Raw genomic sequence first — 13,510 nt, 5'->3', positions numbered from 1 at the left:
TTACAGTTCCCTTGCCCCCGTGGTGTAACACACGAATAGTGTGCATCAGGTCACATGGCTCCTTTGAAGCTTTTGGGGTAGATATTCCACTCAACAGTGCCTGGCAGCATGTGGTATCAGCTGTGGACAAGCAAAATATTCATGTTGTCTCCACAACCACTGGAGATGGTTTCATAACCACTGGAGATGCTCCCTCTTCAGGGTGACCTCTGAGCACAGGAAAAATCCTGGCATCCAGACCACAGAATCCAGATATAGAACACAGGGGACTCTATTAGCTAGAACTGCCATAATAATGTACCACATGGGTGATTTGACATCGGAAATTTACTTGCCCACAAGTCTGGAATCTAGAAACTGGACATAAATCAGCAGGGTTAGTTTCTTCTCAGGCCTCTGTCCTTGGAGAGAGATGGGGATGGCTTGGAGATGGGGATTTCCCTGTCTTCAAATGATCATTCTTCTGGTCCTCTATCCTCAGCTCCTCTTCTTATAAGGACACCAGTCATACTAAAAGTCCATCCTAATAACCTCATTTCAACTTCATTATATCTTTAAACATCGTGCGTTTCACTATAGTCCCATTCTGACATACTGGGGGCCACAACTTCAACATAGGTATTTTGGATTCACAACTCAGCCCATAAGAAAGGTAGTGGGTCATAATGCAAATTCACACCCAAGCTGGAGAGTGCCCAGGTACATATTATTTATTTGCAATTATCCTCTCCAGGACACAGCAAGCTTGGGATGCAATGAAATCTGTTCACTCCTTACTGCTGGAAGAGCCTAATTCTGCTTTCAAATAACCCATCAGAATACAACACCTAAGACTAAAGTTATTAAACCAAAAAGGCATTTATTAATGCATAAACCAGAGCAACAAAACTGCCGGCATCCACCACAGAAGCCAGATATACGACACAGGGGGCTGTATTATCCAGAACTGCCATAACGGTGTCCGACACACGAGGTGATTAGACAACAGAAATTTACTTCCACACAAATCTGGAGTCTAGAAATTGGACATAAGGTACCAGCAGGGTCAGTTTCTTCTGAGGCCTCTCTCCTTGGCCTCAGATGGGGATTTCTCGGTCTTCAAATGGCCATCCTTCCGTACCACTATTCTCAGCTCCTTTTTCTCTAAGGACACCAGTCATACTAAGAGTACTAAGACTCCATCCTAATAACCTCATTCTCCTTAAACTTCAACTTCATTCTCATGAAACATGCTATGTCTAACTACAGTCACATTCTGACATACTGGGGGTCACAACTTAAACATAGGAACTTGGGGTACACGATTCAGCCCACGACAAAGGTGTTGGGTCACAATGCGAATTCACATCCAAGCTGCACAGTATGTGTCGTAGTTATTTTTTTATTTACAATTATCCAAGACACAGTAAGTTGGGGATGCAATGAAATCTGTTCACTTCTTCATGCTGGCAGATGCCAATTCCACTCTCAAACAACCCCTTTGAGTGAATACAACACATAAGGTTAAAGGTAATTAAACAAAAAAGGCATTTATTAATGCATAAACCAGAGCAAAACGTGGCACCAAATTCCTGTGCTGGTGACTTGGGTGCTGCACACATTGATCACAAACATCAGGAGACCAACAACGTCCTAAGAGACTCAGCCTCTGCAAGACACCACCCCAAACTCAGTTCAGGTAGGAGGGTCAACACTGGGTCACATCCACGTCCTGACTTAGAAGGGAACAAGGAGTTCCAATTACCCACAATGTCCGTCGCCAATGACAAAGCGCAGAGGTCAGCATGCTTGAGCACGGTGGGTGGTGGCTGATACACATGATGGGAACCTGGCAAGTGGCAGGAGTGAAGTGCCTTTTGCTTCAGAAACTGGCAGTGATTTCAATGGAGCAAGGACTCCAAACACAGCAAAGCACAACGCAGCTTCTGTATTTTCCTGAAATAGCTTCAAATTATGGAAGTCACTCCCCTCTGGACATTCAGGTGAACAAATTCAACTCAGGTAGGTGTCTACCTCGCAAACAGTTCTCCTCCACTGTGATTACACGAAGCAAGGAAAGATCACCTTCTCTGCTACTTTAAAGTCTTTCTGCAGTGTGACCTCTGAGCGTGGAATGAAGACAGATCACTGGACTAAAGGAATGGTCACGTACCTCACCCATGAGGCCCTGCTCCAAGGTGAATTCAGATTTCAAAACTGTATCTTTGGTCAAAAGATTACCCATATTCTTCACATTTGTCTCAGCTCAGGCTGCTCTAACAAAATATCACAAAGGAGGGGGCTTGTAAAGAAACAAGAAGTTTCCCAGCTGTGGAGGCTGTATATCTGACCTACCATTCCGCATATGGCCTGGTTCTGGGACTGGTGCACCAGCTTCCTGATTTATAGATCATCTTCTCAAGGGTCCTCACATGACTGATAGGGGAAGGAAATTTGCTTTAGAGATATTATGATATTAACCCCACTCATGAGTGTTCCACACTCCTGACCATTCTCAACTGAAATACCTCCCAAAGATATCACCTGTTAATACTATTCCATCAGAATGGGTATTCAACATAGAAATTTTAGTGAACATGAGCATTCAGGTCATCATGTCACCAATAAAGACATTTTCTACTGTGTAGTTTCTCATGTTGAGTAAGTCTGGAGATTTAGCTGAAAGATTTTCCAGATTCAGAGCACTCCTAAGGCCTTTCTCCTGTGTGCACTCTTGCGGTGATAAATAAGAGCTGGATGACTGATAAAAGCCTTTCCACATTCACTGCACTCATAAGGCCTTTCTCCTGTGTGAATTCTCTGGTGTTTTATGAATGTCGATCTATACTTCAACGATTTCCCACATTCATTACACTTATAAGGCCGTTCAGCTGAGTGAACCTTTATGTGTGCATTGAGCGTAGTTTTTCGGGGAAAGGACTTGCCACATTCACTGCATTCATAAGGCTTTTCTTCAGTATGAACAATCTGGTGAGAACGGAGGAGAGAACGAGCAGTGAAAGCCTTCCCACATTCACCGCACTCATAAGGCTTTTCTCCAGTGTGAATTCTCTGGTGTGACATGAAGGAAGAATTAGAAGTAAAAGATTTCCCACACTGACTACACTCATAAGGACTTCTTTCAAGGTGACAGTGACGATGAATCCGTAGGGCACGACTATGACTAAAAGACATTCCACATTCATTGCATAGGTAAGGCTTTTCTCCTGTGTGAATTCTCTGGTGTTGAATGAATGTCGACTTATAGTTCAGAGATTTCCCACATTCATTACATTTATAAGGCCTTTCACCTGAGTGAAGTTTTATGTGTACATTGAGGCTATTTCTTCGGAGAAAGGATTTGCCACATTCACTGCATTTATAAGGCCTTTCTCCAGTGTGAAGTCTCTGGTGACACTGGAGATCAGACCCAGAGAAAAAAGATTTGCCACATTCACTGCACTCGTAAGGCCTCTCTGTAGTGTGAACTCTCTGGTGATAACGGAGGGCAGAAGTAGCAGTAAATGATTTCCCACATTTACTGCACTCATAAGGCCTTTCTCCAGTGTGAACTCTCCGGTGTTCATGGAGGACAGAACTAGTGGTAAAAGATTTCCCACATTCACTGCACTCATAAGGCCTTTCTCCAGTGTGAACTCTCTGATGACACTGAAGGGCAGAACTAGTGGTAAAAGATTTGCCACATTCACTACACTCATAAGGCTTCTCTCCAGTGTGAACTCTCTGGTGATAGTGGAGGGCAGAACTAGCAGTAAAAGATTTGCCGCATTCGCTGCATTCATAAGGCCTCTCTCCAGTGTGAACTCTCTGGTGATTATGGAGGACAAAACTAGTGGTAAAAGATTTCCCACATTCCCTACATTCATAAGGCCTTTCCCCAGTATGAATTCTCTGGTGAGAACGAAGGACAGAACTTGTACTAAATGATTTTCCACAATCACTGCATTCATAAGGTCTTTCTCCTGTGTGAACTCTCTGGTGTTTAATGAATGTCGCCTTACACTTAAAAGATTTCCCACATTCATTACACTTATAAGGCCTTTCACTTGAGTGAATCTTTACGTGTGCATTGAGGACGTTTCGTCGGAGAAAGGACTTGCCACATACATTGCACTGATAAGGCTTTTCTGTACTGTGACCTCTGTGATGATAATGGAGGTCAGAAGTAGAGAAAAAAGATTTGCCACATTCATGGCACTTATAAGGCCTTTCTCTAGTGTGAACCCTGCGATGATAACGGAGGCCAGTACTGGAGATATAAGACTTCCCACATTCCATGCACTGATAAGGTTTTTCCCCTCTGTGAGTTCTCTGATGATAACTGAGAATAGACATAGAGGTGAAACATTTTCCACAGTCACCACACTTATAAGGCCTTTTTCTAGGTTGAACCCTGTGACTATTTAAAACTGAACTATAGCTAAAAGATTTTGAACATCCACTGCAAACATAAACATTTTCTCCACTGTGCCCTCTCTGGGGATGAATAAGCACAGATTTGGGGCTTATGGATTTCCCACATTTGCTGCAGGTGTACTGCCTGGACCCAGTGTGAGCCCTTCCATTTTGACTAAGGACAGACCTTTGCCTAATGGATTTTCTACCTTTGCCAAACTCCTGATGTCCTTCTGCAGTATGGAATCTCTGGTGGATAGTCAATAAAGATTTGTACCTGAATGTTTTCCCACATTCACTGCACACAAAACACGGTCGTCCAGGCTGCATACCCTGATCCTGAATAGGTGTATGCTCGGGACCAAAGGCTTCCTTGCATTCTCTCCAAGTGTAATGACCTTCACTACTCTGTAAAGTTTCCCTGCACTGGCTGACTGTATTTGGCTTTTCTCCAGTATGAGTGGCTTCTTGCTGCAGATGCCCTGAGCCAGGCATGAAATCCTTCTGAACCTCTATACATGTAAAGCGCTTTTCTAAATCACGGAATCCATATTCATTCACAAAAGAGGCCGTGTCCACACTACTTCTGAATGGTTTCTCTCCCGTATGCTGGTCCGGCTGCTGCTGAAAGTTTACGCTGAAGTAAAATCGTTTTCCACATGCCCCACACCTCAACAGTTTCTTGCTGCTTGGTTTTCCCTGGTGCTCACCCAGGCGGAAAACATCTCTCAAGACCGGACCGCACATGTCACAAGGGTGGGTCTTCCGGGAAGACAGAGCTGCCTTGGGCGTGCTGGCCTGTGACACACCTACAGAAACGCTCTGTTCAAGGGGTGCCTCCGCATCCTCTGCTCCACAGCAGCAACCTGAACGCAAAGAAACTCTCATGAAATACATGGTGACTACAGTGAGGGGTAAGCCTGTCACACATATGCACCTGTCTTGTGTAGACACGAGTTGAATAGATGCTGTTCCAGACAGTGGAGTTGGAATTCAGGTGAAGGAGTGCCTGCTCTGTGTTACTGGGCCCCTAAAGTCAAAGGATTGTGGACCGCTCACTAGAAGGATACAAATTTAGGATGTGACACAAGGAACAGAGCCGGAATCTAAACCTTACATCTCTTCCCACAGCTTTGTGTAGGACCTTTCTGGCTGCTGATGTTTCGCTGAACAGAAGAGTGTGAGAAAATCCATTCATAAGACATTTGCTGCTATTCACGGTCAGTTTAAGGACACTGAACATCTCATGGCAAAATGTTCAGGGGTGAATATTACGGTAAACAGAAAGTCCAGTGAGAGAAATGGGTGGGATGTGGAGCCCGAGAAACAGCAATTACCCCTGCCCTGGAAGTCACAGGACTACCAAAGGAGTAGAACCCACAAGTACACAAACTCTCAACAGTGAAGAAGGAAAGACAGGAACGAGGTGTGGCCTTTGACAATGGCACCAAAGTCTGGTTGAACAAACAAAGCTGCCTAGTGTGAGCTGAACAGAGTCCTGATATCACACCTTCCCCGGCTGCCATTCACCGGAAATGGTCCCCCCGTGAAGTCACATGGTCATGTCTGCATCATGTCCGTCCTATGCTACACAGAACACTGTTTTCCTGTAAGTGCTAAGTGAGCAACTACAGGGCACAGGGAGGGTAGAAATAATGTAGGAAAAAAAGTAGATGGCCAGGGGTATTCCAGAGCTGCCCTGCACACAACAGACTCAGAAAAGTATCCTATGTGACTGATGTTGGCAGGACTGTAGAATAGGAGATGCCATCTTTCACACCAACAAAAATCAATTCAACAGCTGTCTATGAATGACTTTAGACTCATAGGGCTCAAGGGCCCAATTAAGAGGGACTACTATACTGCGCAGCATAAAAGAGAGCAGGAGCACGAAGAAAGGATGGCTGGAGACTATTATCAGAGACACGTGGAGATGGGTAGGAAACGCTGGGGCATCTCTATCAGCCACAGGGCAGATGCTACTGCAGTCCCTGCGCAGGAGATGCCAGCTGCCTGCTCCAGGGGACACTCGCACCGAGTTATCCAAATCCTCAAGGCCAAAGCACTCTTGACAAAGAAGTTCCAAGCTGAAGGCAGACATCTGTGACTTCAAACTCTATTACGAAGCTGTAGTAATCAAAACAATATGCTACTAAAACATAAAACAGCACTAAAGCATAAAAACAGACCAGTGCAACGGAATAAAGAGCCCGGAAGGAAACCCACACATCTACAATCCATTAATCCTTGACAATTATGCCAAGAATACACTGGGGAAAGAATTCTCTCCTCTCGGGAATCTGAGTATCCAAATGACAAAACAATGAAACCGGACCCTCATCTTCCAGCACTTGTGGAAATGAACTCTAAATTGAATAAAGACTTAAACGCAGGACATCAAAACCTAAAACTCCTAGGAAAAACGTATGGAAAATCCTAACTTAATTCCTGTCAATGAGTTTTTGAATGTGACATCAAAAGCATAGACAAAAAGCAAAAACAAGTACCACTGTACAAAATTCAAAAGTTGCAGCAGAGCCAAAGAAATACACAAGAGGGGCACCTGGGTGGCTCAGTAGGTTGGGCGTCTGACTTCAGCTCAGGTCATGATCTCACAGCTCGTGAGTTCGAGCCCCATGTCAGGCTCTGTGCTGACAGCTCAGAGCCTCAAGCCTGCTTCAAATTCTGTTCCTCTCTCCCTCTCTGCCCCAACCCACTTGCATTCTGTCTCTGTGTCTCTCAGAAATAAATAAACAGTAAAAGAAAAAAAAGTCAAGAGGTAGCATGTTGGTGAGGATGTGGAGGGAAAACAACCCCTTGAACATTGTTGCTGGGAATATAAATAGGCAAGTTATGGAAACTATTAGGGAAGACCCACAAGAAAATTAAAAACAGAACTACCATATGGTCCACCGTTGCCATTCCTAGGTATGTATCGCAAGGAAACAAAATCAGAAAGTCCACAAATGATCTGCACTTGCACATCCACTGCAGTATTATTCACAATAGCCAATATATGGAAACACCACGAAGTGTGGTGAGTGTTGTTCTCTTTAAGGTTTATTTATTCATGAGACAGAGAGAGTGTGAGTTGGGGAGGGGCAGAGAGACGGAGGGAGACACAGAATCTGAAGCAGGCTCCAGGCTCTAAGGTGTCAGCACAGAACCTGATGCGGGGCTTGAACTCACTGACCGCGAGATCATGATGTGAGCTGAAGTTGGAGGCTTAACTGAAGGAGTCACCCATGCGCCCCTAAGTGTGGTGAGTGTTCAAAGTGACAAAGAAGGGGCACCTGGCAGGCTCAGTGGTGGGGTACAGGACTCTTAATCTCAGGGTTCAGAGTTCAAGCTCCACTTTGGGCACGGAGCATACTTTTAAAAAACTAAAATACGGGGGCGCCTGGGTGGCGCAGTCGGTTAAGCGTCCGACTTCAGCTCAGGTCACGATCTCGCGGTCCGTGAGTTCGAGCCCCGCGTCGGGCTCTGGGCTGATGGCTCAGAGCCTGGAGCCTGTTTCAGACTCTGTGTCTCCCTCTCTCTCTGCCCCTCCCCCGTTCATGCTCTGTCTCTCTCTGTCCCAAAAATAAATAAACGTTGAAAAAAAAAATTTTTTTTTAAAAACTAAAATACATAAATAAATTCTATTTTAAAAATAAACGAATACAGTGACAAAACATTTAGGACACACACATACGTAAATAATAGGTCATAAAAAAAAGAAGGCAACACTGCCACTTGCCACAACATGGATGAACCTGGATACATTATGCTAATCAAATAAGCCATACAGCAAAAAACAAATCCTGTATGATATCACTTACAGATATTCTTTAAAAAAAGAAAAATCAGGGGCGCCTAGGTGGCTCAGTTGGTTAAGCATCTGACTTTGGCGCAAGTCTAGATATCAGGGTTCGTGAGCACAGCCCCACTCATCAGGCTCCCTGCTGTCAGCAGAGCCCACTTGGGATCCTGTCTCCCTCTTTCTTCGCCCATTCCCTGCTGGTTCTCTCTCTCTCAAAATAAATAAATAAAAAAATTAAAAAAAAAAAAATCACACCCCCCAGAAGGTAGAGAGCTAAAAGCTAAGGAATGGGGGAAATGGAGAGATCCTGGTCAGGGGAACGCATTTCCCTTTATAAGATGAGTAAGTTCTGGGCGTCTGGGTGGCCCAGTCTGATAAACATCCCCCTCCTGATTTCGGCTCAGATCATGATCTCACCTTGGCTCAATGCTAAGCATGAAGCCTAGCTGAGATTTTGTCTTCCTCCCTCAGTCTGGCCCTCCCCTGCTCACAGGTTCTCTGTCTCTCAAAATAAATAAAAAACACTAAAAAAATTTTTTTAAAGCTAACTAAGTTCTAAGGACCTAACAGCATGTTGACTACACTTGTGAATACTGTACTCTACGCTTGGAATTTGCTAAGGGAGTAGATATTATGCTTCTCACTAACCACAAAAGGTAATTATGTCAACTAATCGGTGTGTTGACTACCTTCTATTTGGAACTAGTTTCCTAATGTATAAGCAGATCAAATCCTCATGTAACACACTTTCGAAATGGAATCTTCCTGGTCAGTTCATACCTCAACGAAACGGAAGGGATGGGGGCAGGTAGAAGAAGAGATGTAAACACCACCGAAAGAACCATACAAGACAGTCTTGAGAGGTAGCCCACAGTCCTCCTAAGTACGACCCAGTCAATCCTTGCAATTTCCGGCAGAGGCAGGCAAGGAAAGGTCAGCCAAAAGAAGGTATCAAAACAGGGGCCACTGGGGCGCCTGGGTGGCGCAGTCGGTTAAGCGTCCGACTTCAGCCAGGTCATGATCTCGCGGTCCGTGAGTTCGAGCCCCGCGTCGGGCTCTGGGCTGATGGCTCAGAGCCTGGAGCCTGTTTCCGATTCTGTGTCTCCCTCTCTCTCTGCCCCTCCCCCGTTCATGCTCTGTCTCTCTCTGTCCCAAAAATAAATAAAAACTTTGAAAAAACAGGGGCCATAGAAAAGGCATGCATCTCAACAGTGACCCGGTGGGTCAGAGGGTAAGTAAGGCACAATCCATTAGGGTCACTGACTGACTACTCTTTTACCCTATGAGGGCTCGGCACAGAGAGCACTGGAACGGCAGGGGAGAGAAAAGGGCACACCAACATCCCAGCCTTAGCAACAAATGCAACCACCACGGAAGCTGGGGGAGCAAGCAGGGCCCACAGTCCACACCCAAGAGGTACAAAGCATCCCCTAGGGAATGGGCAGCTGGGGGCTAAAGCGGGAATACAGAGCCCAGGCCAGGTCACTGGGGAGGGTGAGGGCCTTACCCAGGGAGGATATAAGTGTAAAGTTCTCCAGCATCACGTCATAGTACAGCCGTCTCTGAGCCTCATCAAGAAGTCTCCATTCCTTCCAGGAGAAGTAGATGGCAATGTCCTCAAAGGTCACACCACCCTGTCATGAAACGGACAGATGGCACCATGAACATTCTCTCTCGGGGAACCCACAGTCTAAACCCTGACACATACACCCCATTCTCCCCAGCCACCCCAGCTCCTACCTCAGAATAAATACCAGGTCCTGGTGTCATTAATGCCACCGTCTCCTCACCATCCCACCAATCCCTGTGTTCGGTCCTCAGCAATAACAGGCAGGGGGTGCATACATGCAATCTGCGGGGGCCAATCTGGGTTTGGCCCCCCAAGCGCCATCCTTTCTGCCTGGACATTCCCGTGGAGTCTCCCCGAATGTGCCCTCAAACACAGACAATTATGGACCCACCTCGACCAGTCACTCTCCAATCCCAGGGCCCTGAGACCCTAAGCTCACACTCACACTCCCTCTCCGAGTGAACATGACCCTGTAGTCTGCATCTCCCTCACACCTTCAGACCCCACAGTTGCGCCCCCACAGCTTCCTGCCCCACACCAAAGGATGCCCCCTTGACTCACACTGGTACCTGTCACATGACACCCAAAGGATGTGTCACAAATTCAAACAGGTGCCACTACAACCCCAGCACTCTCATGGATCCCACCACAGGGAAAGCCCCAAATGCGGCCGAGAAGTCCCCCTCGCCTGCCGGGGACCCTGCGTCAGGGACACACACCCACAGCCACGTAGCCGTTTCAGATACTCCCAGTCCCTCTAACACTTCTGTGCTGCCCATGCTGTCCCTCCAACAGTCACAACCCTCCACTCTGCACTGGACCTTTGTGAAAAGCCCAGCCCTAAAGGTCTCCCTGCCAGGCACAGAGACGCACAAGTGACCACACTGGCCCCACACCTTATCCATCAGCAAGACTGTGAAACGGCCCGGACACCAGAAAAGCGCACCACAGAGTTCTGGTGAAGCCCTACACCACGGAATAAAGGGCAGCCCCAGACTCCCTGTCACCTTGCCGCAATTACTCCTAGCTGTCCTCAGCCATCTCTCGTCCCATCATGCCACGGAAGCCTTACCCACCCATCCACCTGCCACATCTTTCTCTCTCCTTCGCCTGTGCCCGCACTGCCCAGCAGCCCCAACCAGGCGCCGAGCCAGGGAACCACGCTTCAGCACACCTCACTAAGGCCCTCTGACCTACTAACAGCATTGCCCCCCTACTCTGCACCCCCTCCTCAATGTGACCCAAACCTCCGCCGGGGCCACACTACTGCCGTCACTTTTCAAAGTTTCCATCCCGAAACCTGCCCCGGTTTCCCGGGTTTCCCTGTCCCGCTGCCCACTGGATGACGTCACTCACGCCTCTCTGAACACCTAAGACTCAACGACGTCCAAGCAACTTGGGAGATCTCCAAGGACCATCAACCTACTGCCACCTTCCGTCCAGCTGATGGCAGCGTCCACCCCTTCCGCTGCCAGGACCGCTGAAAATTAATAACGGGAAACCTCACTAAAAGGGACTCGGGAGGACGCAGCTGGGGGAGCTCTCGCGCACTACCGCCACGATCAGTGCAGACCCGGCAGGACGACACACTTGAACTTGGGGACTGGGAAGCTACCTCCTCTACTAGCCCAGAGGGGAAAAGACAGGCTTTCGGGACCACCCCGCCCACAGCTCAGCCAATGGGAAGCCACTATACTTTCAATTCCCAGTTGACTCTCAGGGACTTGCAGATTTTAACAGCCTTCCCAACTTCGCCCCTTCCCCTTTAAAAACGCCTACCTCTCTCGTGTCCTCCACACTGGCCTACTGTGGAGCCTCAGCGTGCTTGTTCCAGACTGCGGTGCTCTTTCGTTCTCCAGCAAACTCACTTTTGCCCGTCAAATAACTGGCAGATTATACTTCAAAGGACCCAAGCCCCCAGGCACTCCGGGACCCCTCCCTTTCTCCTGTCACCTGCAACACCCCAAATTTGCCTTGGCCCTTCTCAAACCCGGGGCCAAAATGCAACCGCTTCTCTGCCATCCACGGTGACCGTTCTGGCCCGTCAACGATCACATGCACTGGCGCAGGCACCCCCTCCTGCGCTCCCTGCCCCCTCTGCCCCCCACCCCTGCAATCTGTCCTCTCCGCAGCCAGATCGGGCCTATCTATTTACACCCGGGTTACACCGCCTGGCACACCGCCAGCATGGATGGACTGGTCAGGCAGCCAGGGGACAGGCCTCACGGGCGCCGCTGCACCTTGCGTTCGCTGAAACAACCGAGACCTGCCGGGCCCCGCTGGTGGCGCAGGCCCCCTGCAGCCCTGCACCAGCCGGCCCCTCCCCTGCAGCCCGTTCGTTCCCGCACCCCGTCACGCCGGCGCTCAGACGCGGGGACCCCGCCCGCGAGCGCCTCCCGGGCCCGGACACCGGGACCTGGGCCGCAGGGACGCGAGCAGGCGCCCCGCGCTCGGGCCTGGAGGGTCAGGGGCGGGGCGGGTGGGCCTGGGGGCCGCGCGTTTACCTCAGCCGGGTTCCTAGACGCGGCCGCCGCCATCGGACTCTGTGGGAGAACTGACACTCGAGCCCGCGGTCCCAGTTCCGGCCCCGGCGGGGAGCAGCCCGAGTGGCGTCAGCGAGTCGTTATCTCCAGTCTATGCGGCGGGGACGTCGCCTCCCCTCGCGCTTTGTCAGTTTGTCACCTCGTCCCCGAAAGTCCGCTCCGGAACCTTAGAGGTTGAGCAGACCTGAGGAAAGGCCAGAAGTCGTCCGAGGGGTGAGGCCGGAAGTCCCGCCCCCCGCGGCTGCGCACGCCTAGAAATCCCTTTCCTGTTCCCTTGTTGGCTCCTCGCTCTGTCCTCTGTGTCCAGTGCCTTCCGGGTACCTTAGCTCCCAGCGCAGTAGTTGCCACCAGAAGTAGGTTTTGCACCCTGGAGCTTTGGACACGCCGCACCCCGAGGGTTAGTGGAAAGTGCTGCTCCTACCCACGGGGAACTGCTTTGCACATTGTTAAAGACAGAGAAGAGCCCTAACTTCACACTCCATGAAGCTCAATCAGCTTCCAAAGGAGAAAATTATTATTTTATATGCTCCCACGACCTCTTCCTGAGGTAAAGGACACATCATTCAAATGTGTCCAGCGCTTCAGAAATCAAAGGAGTGTACACAGCTGGAAAGATGTTGCTCTTCAAACACTTGCACTGTGAAGCGTTAGAGTCAGTTTTGTAATTGGTTTGGAACAATAGAAAAGTTTCTTTAAACAACAAAAATTCAGCCCAGTACATTTTAACGGTCTTTTGCCTTTATTCGTTGATTCGTGAATTGGTCAGCATCACATCTAGCAAGTAGTGGGAAGCTCCAAAGGGCTACAGAAAGGGAAAGGTTTTTTTGGTGTTGGTTTGTGTTGTTTTGTTGTTTTGTTTTTAGGAAAAGCTTTTTAAAGGTAGGACAAAAACATCATAAACAGAAAAAAAGGATTATGTCAGTTGAGGTCATCTTAATTGGGGGACAAATGGGTCTTATTAGAGAAATACCTCATCTTCCTTTGGGTGATGGGAGTGGACCCATCCATGTAGCTGATTACCTTTTTAGTGCTGACCACAAAATTCCTCAGTGGCCAGTGGAAACTAAATTTCTGGGGGTGGTTGAAAGTACAATGAGTTTAGGTATTATGCCCAGGTTTGGTGACATGACCTAGCAGAAGGGACTCCATCTGGGGCCTGTGGTTTACTTTGTTACACTCCATACATGTCTGTGACAGGGA

At 48.4% G+C, this 13,510-nt stretch overlaps 1 protein-coding gene across 3 annotated transcripts in view; it reads right to left on the bottom strand.

Moving 5' to 3' along the window:
• LOC123577859 (zinc finger protein 814-like) overlaps positions 1 to 12,552 on the bottom strand; it is a 33,057-nt gene extending 20,505 nt beyond the window's left edge. Inside the window, exons 1-3 of one of the 3 annotated variants that reach the window (XM_045440169.1) lie at positions 12,272 to 12,552; positions 9,705 to 9,831; positions 1,504 to 5,261 (exon numbers count right to left, since the gene is read on the bottom strand). In XM_045440169.1, the coding sequence (XP_045296125.1) occupies positions 2,677 to 5,261; positions 9,705 to 9,831; positions 12,272 to 12,304 (2,745 nt within the window). In that variant the 5' untranslated portion in view covers positions 12,305 to 12,552 and the 3' untranslated portion in view covers positions 1,504 to 2,676. Of the gene's footprint in view, positions 1 to 1,503; positions 5,262 to 9,704; positions 9,832 to 9,937; positions 10,459 to 12,271 lie in introns of those variants that run through there. The other 2 variants (XM_045440168.1, XM_045440170.1) reach the window with 2 other exon arrangements.
• Between the last annotated feature and the right edge of the window lie 958 nt (positions 12,553 to 13,510).

The sequence above is a fragment of the Leopardus geoffroyi genome, chromosome E2 (genome assembly GCF_018350155.1).
Source record: "Leopardus geoffroyi isolate Oge1 chromosome E2, O.geoffroyi_Oge1_pat1.0, whole genome shotgun sequence".
In the NCBI taxonomy this organism is placed as follows: Eukaryota; Metazoa; Chordata; class Mammalia; order Carnivora; family Felidae; genus Leopardus; species Leopardus geoffroyi.
Note: the sequence above shows the minus strand (reverse complement) of the source record. Positions and strands in the feature narration are given on the sequence as shown.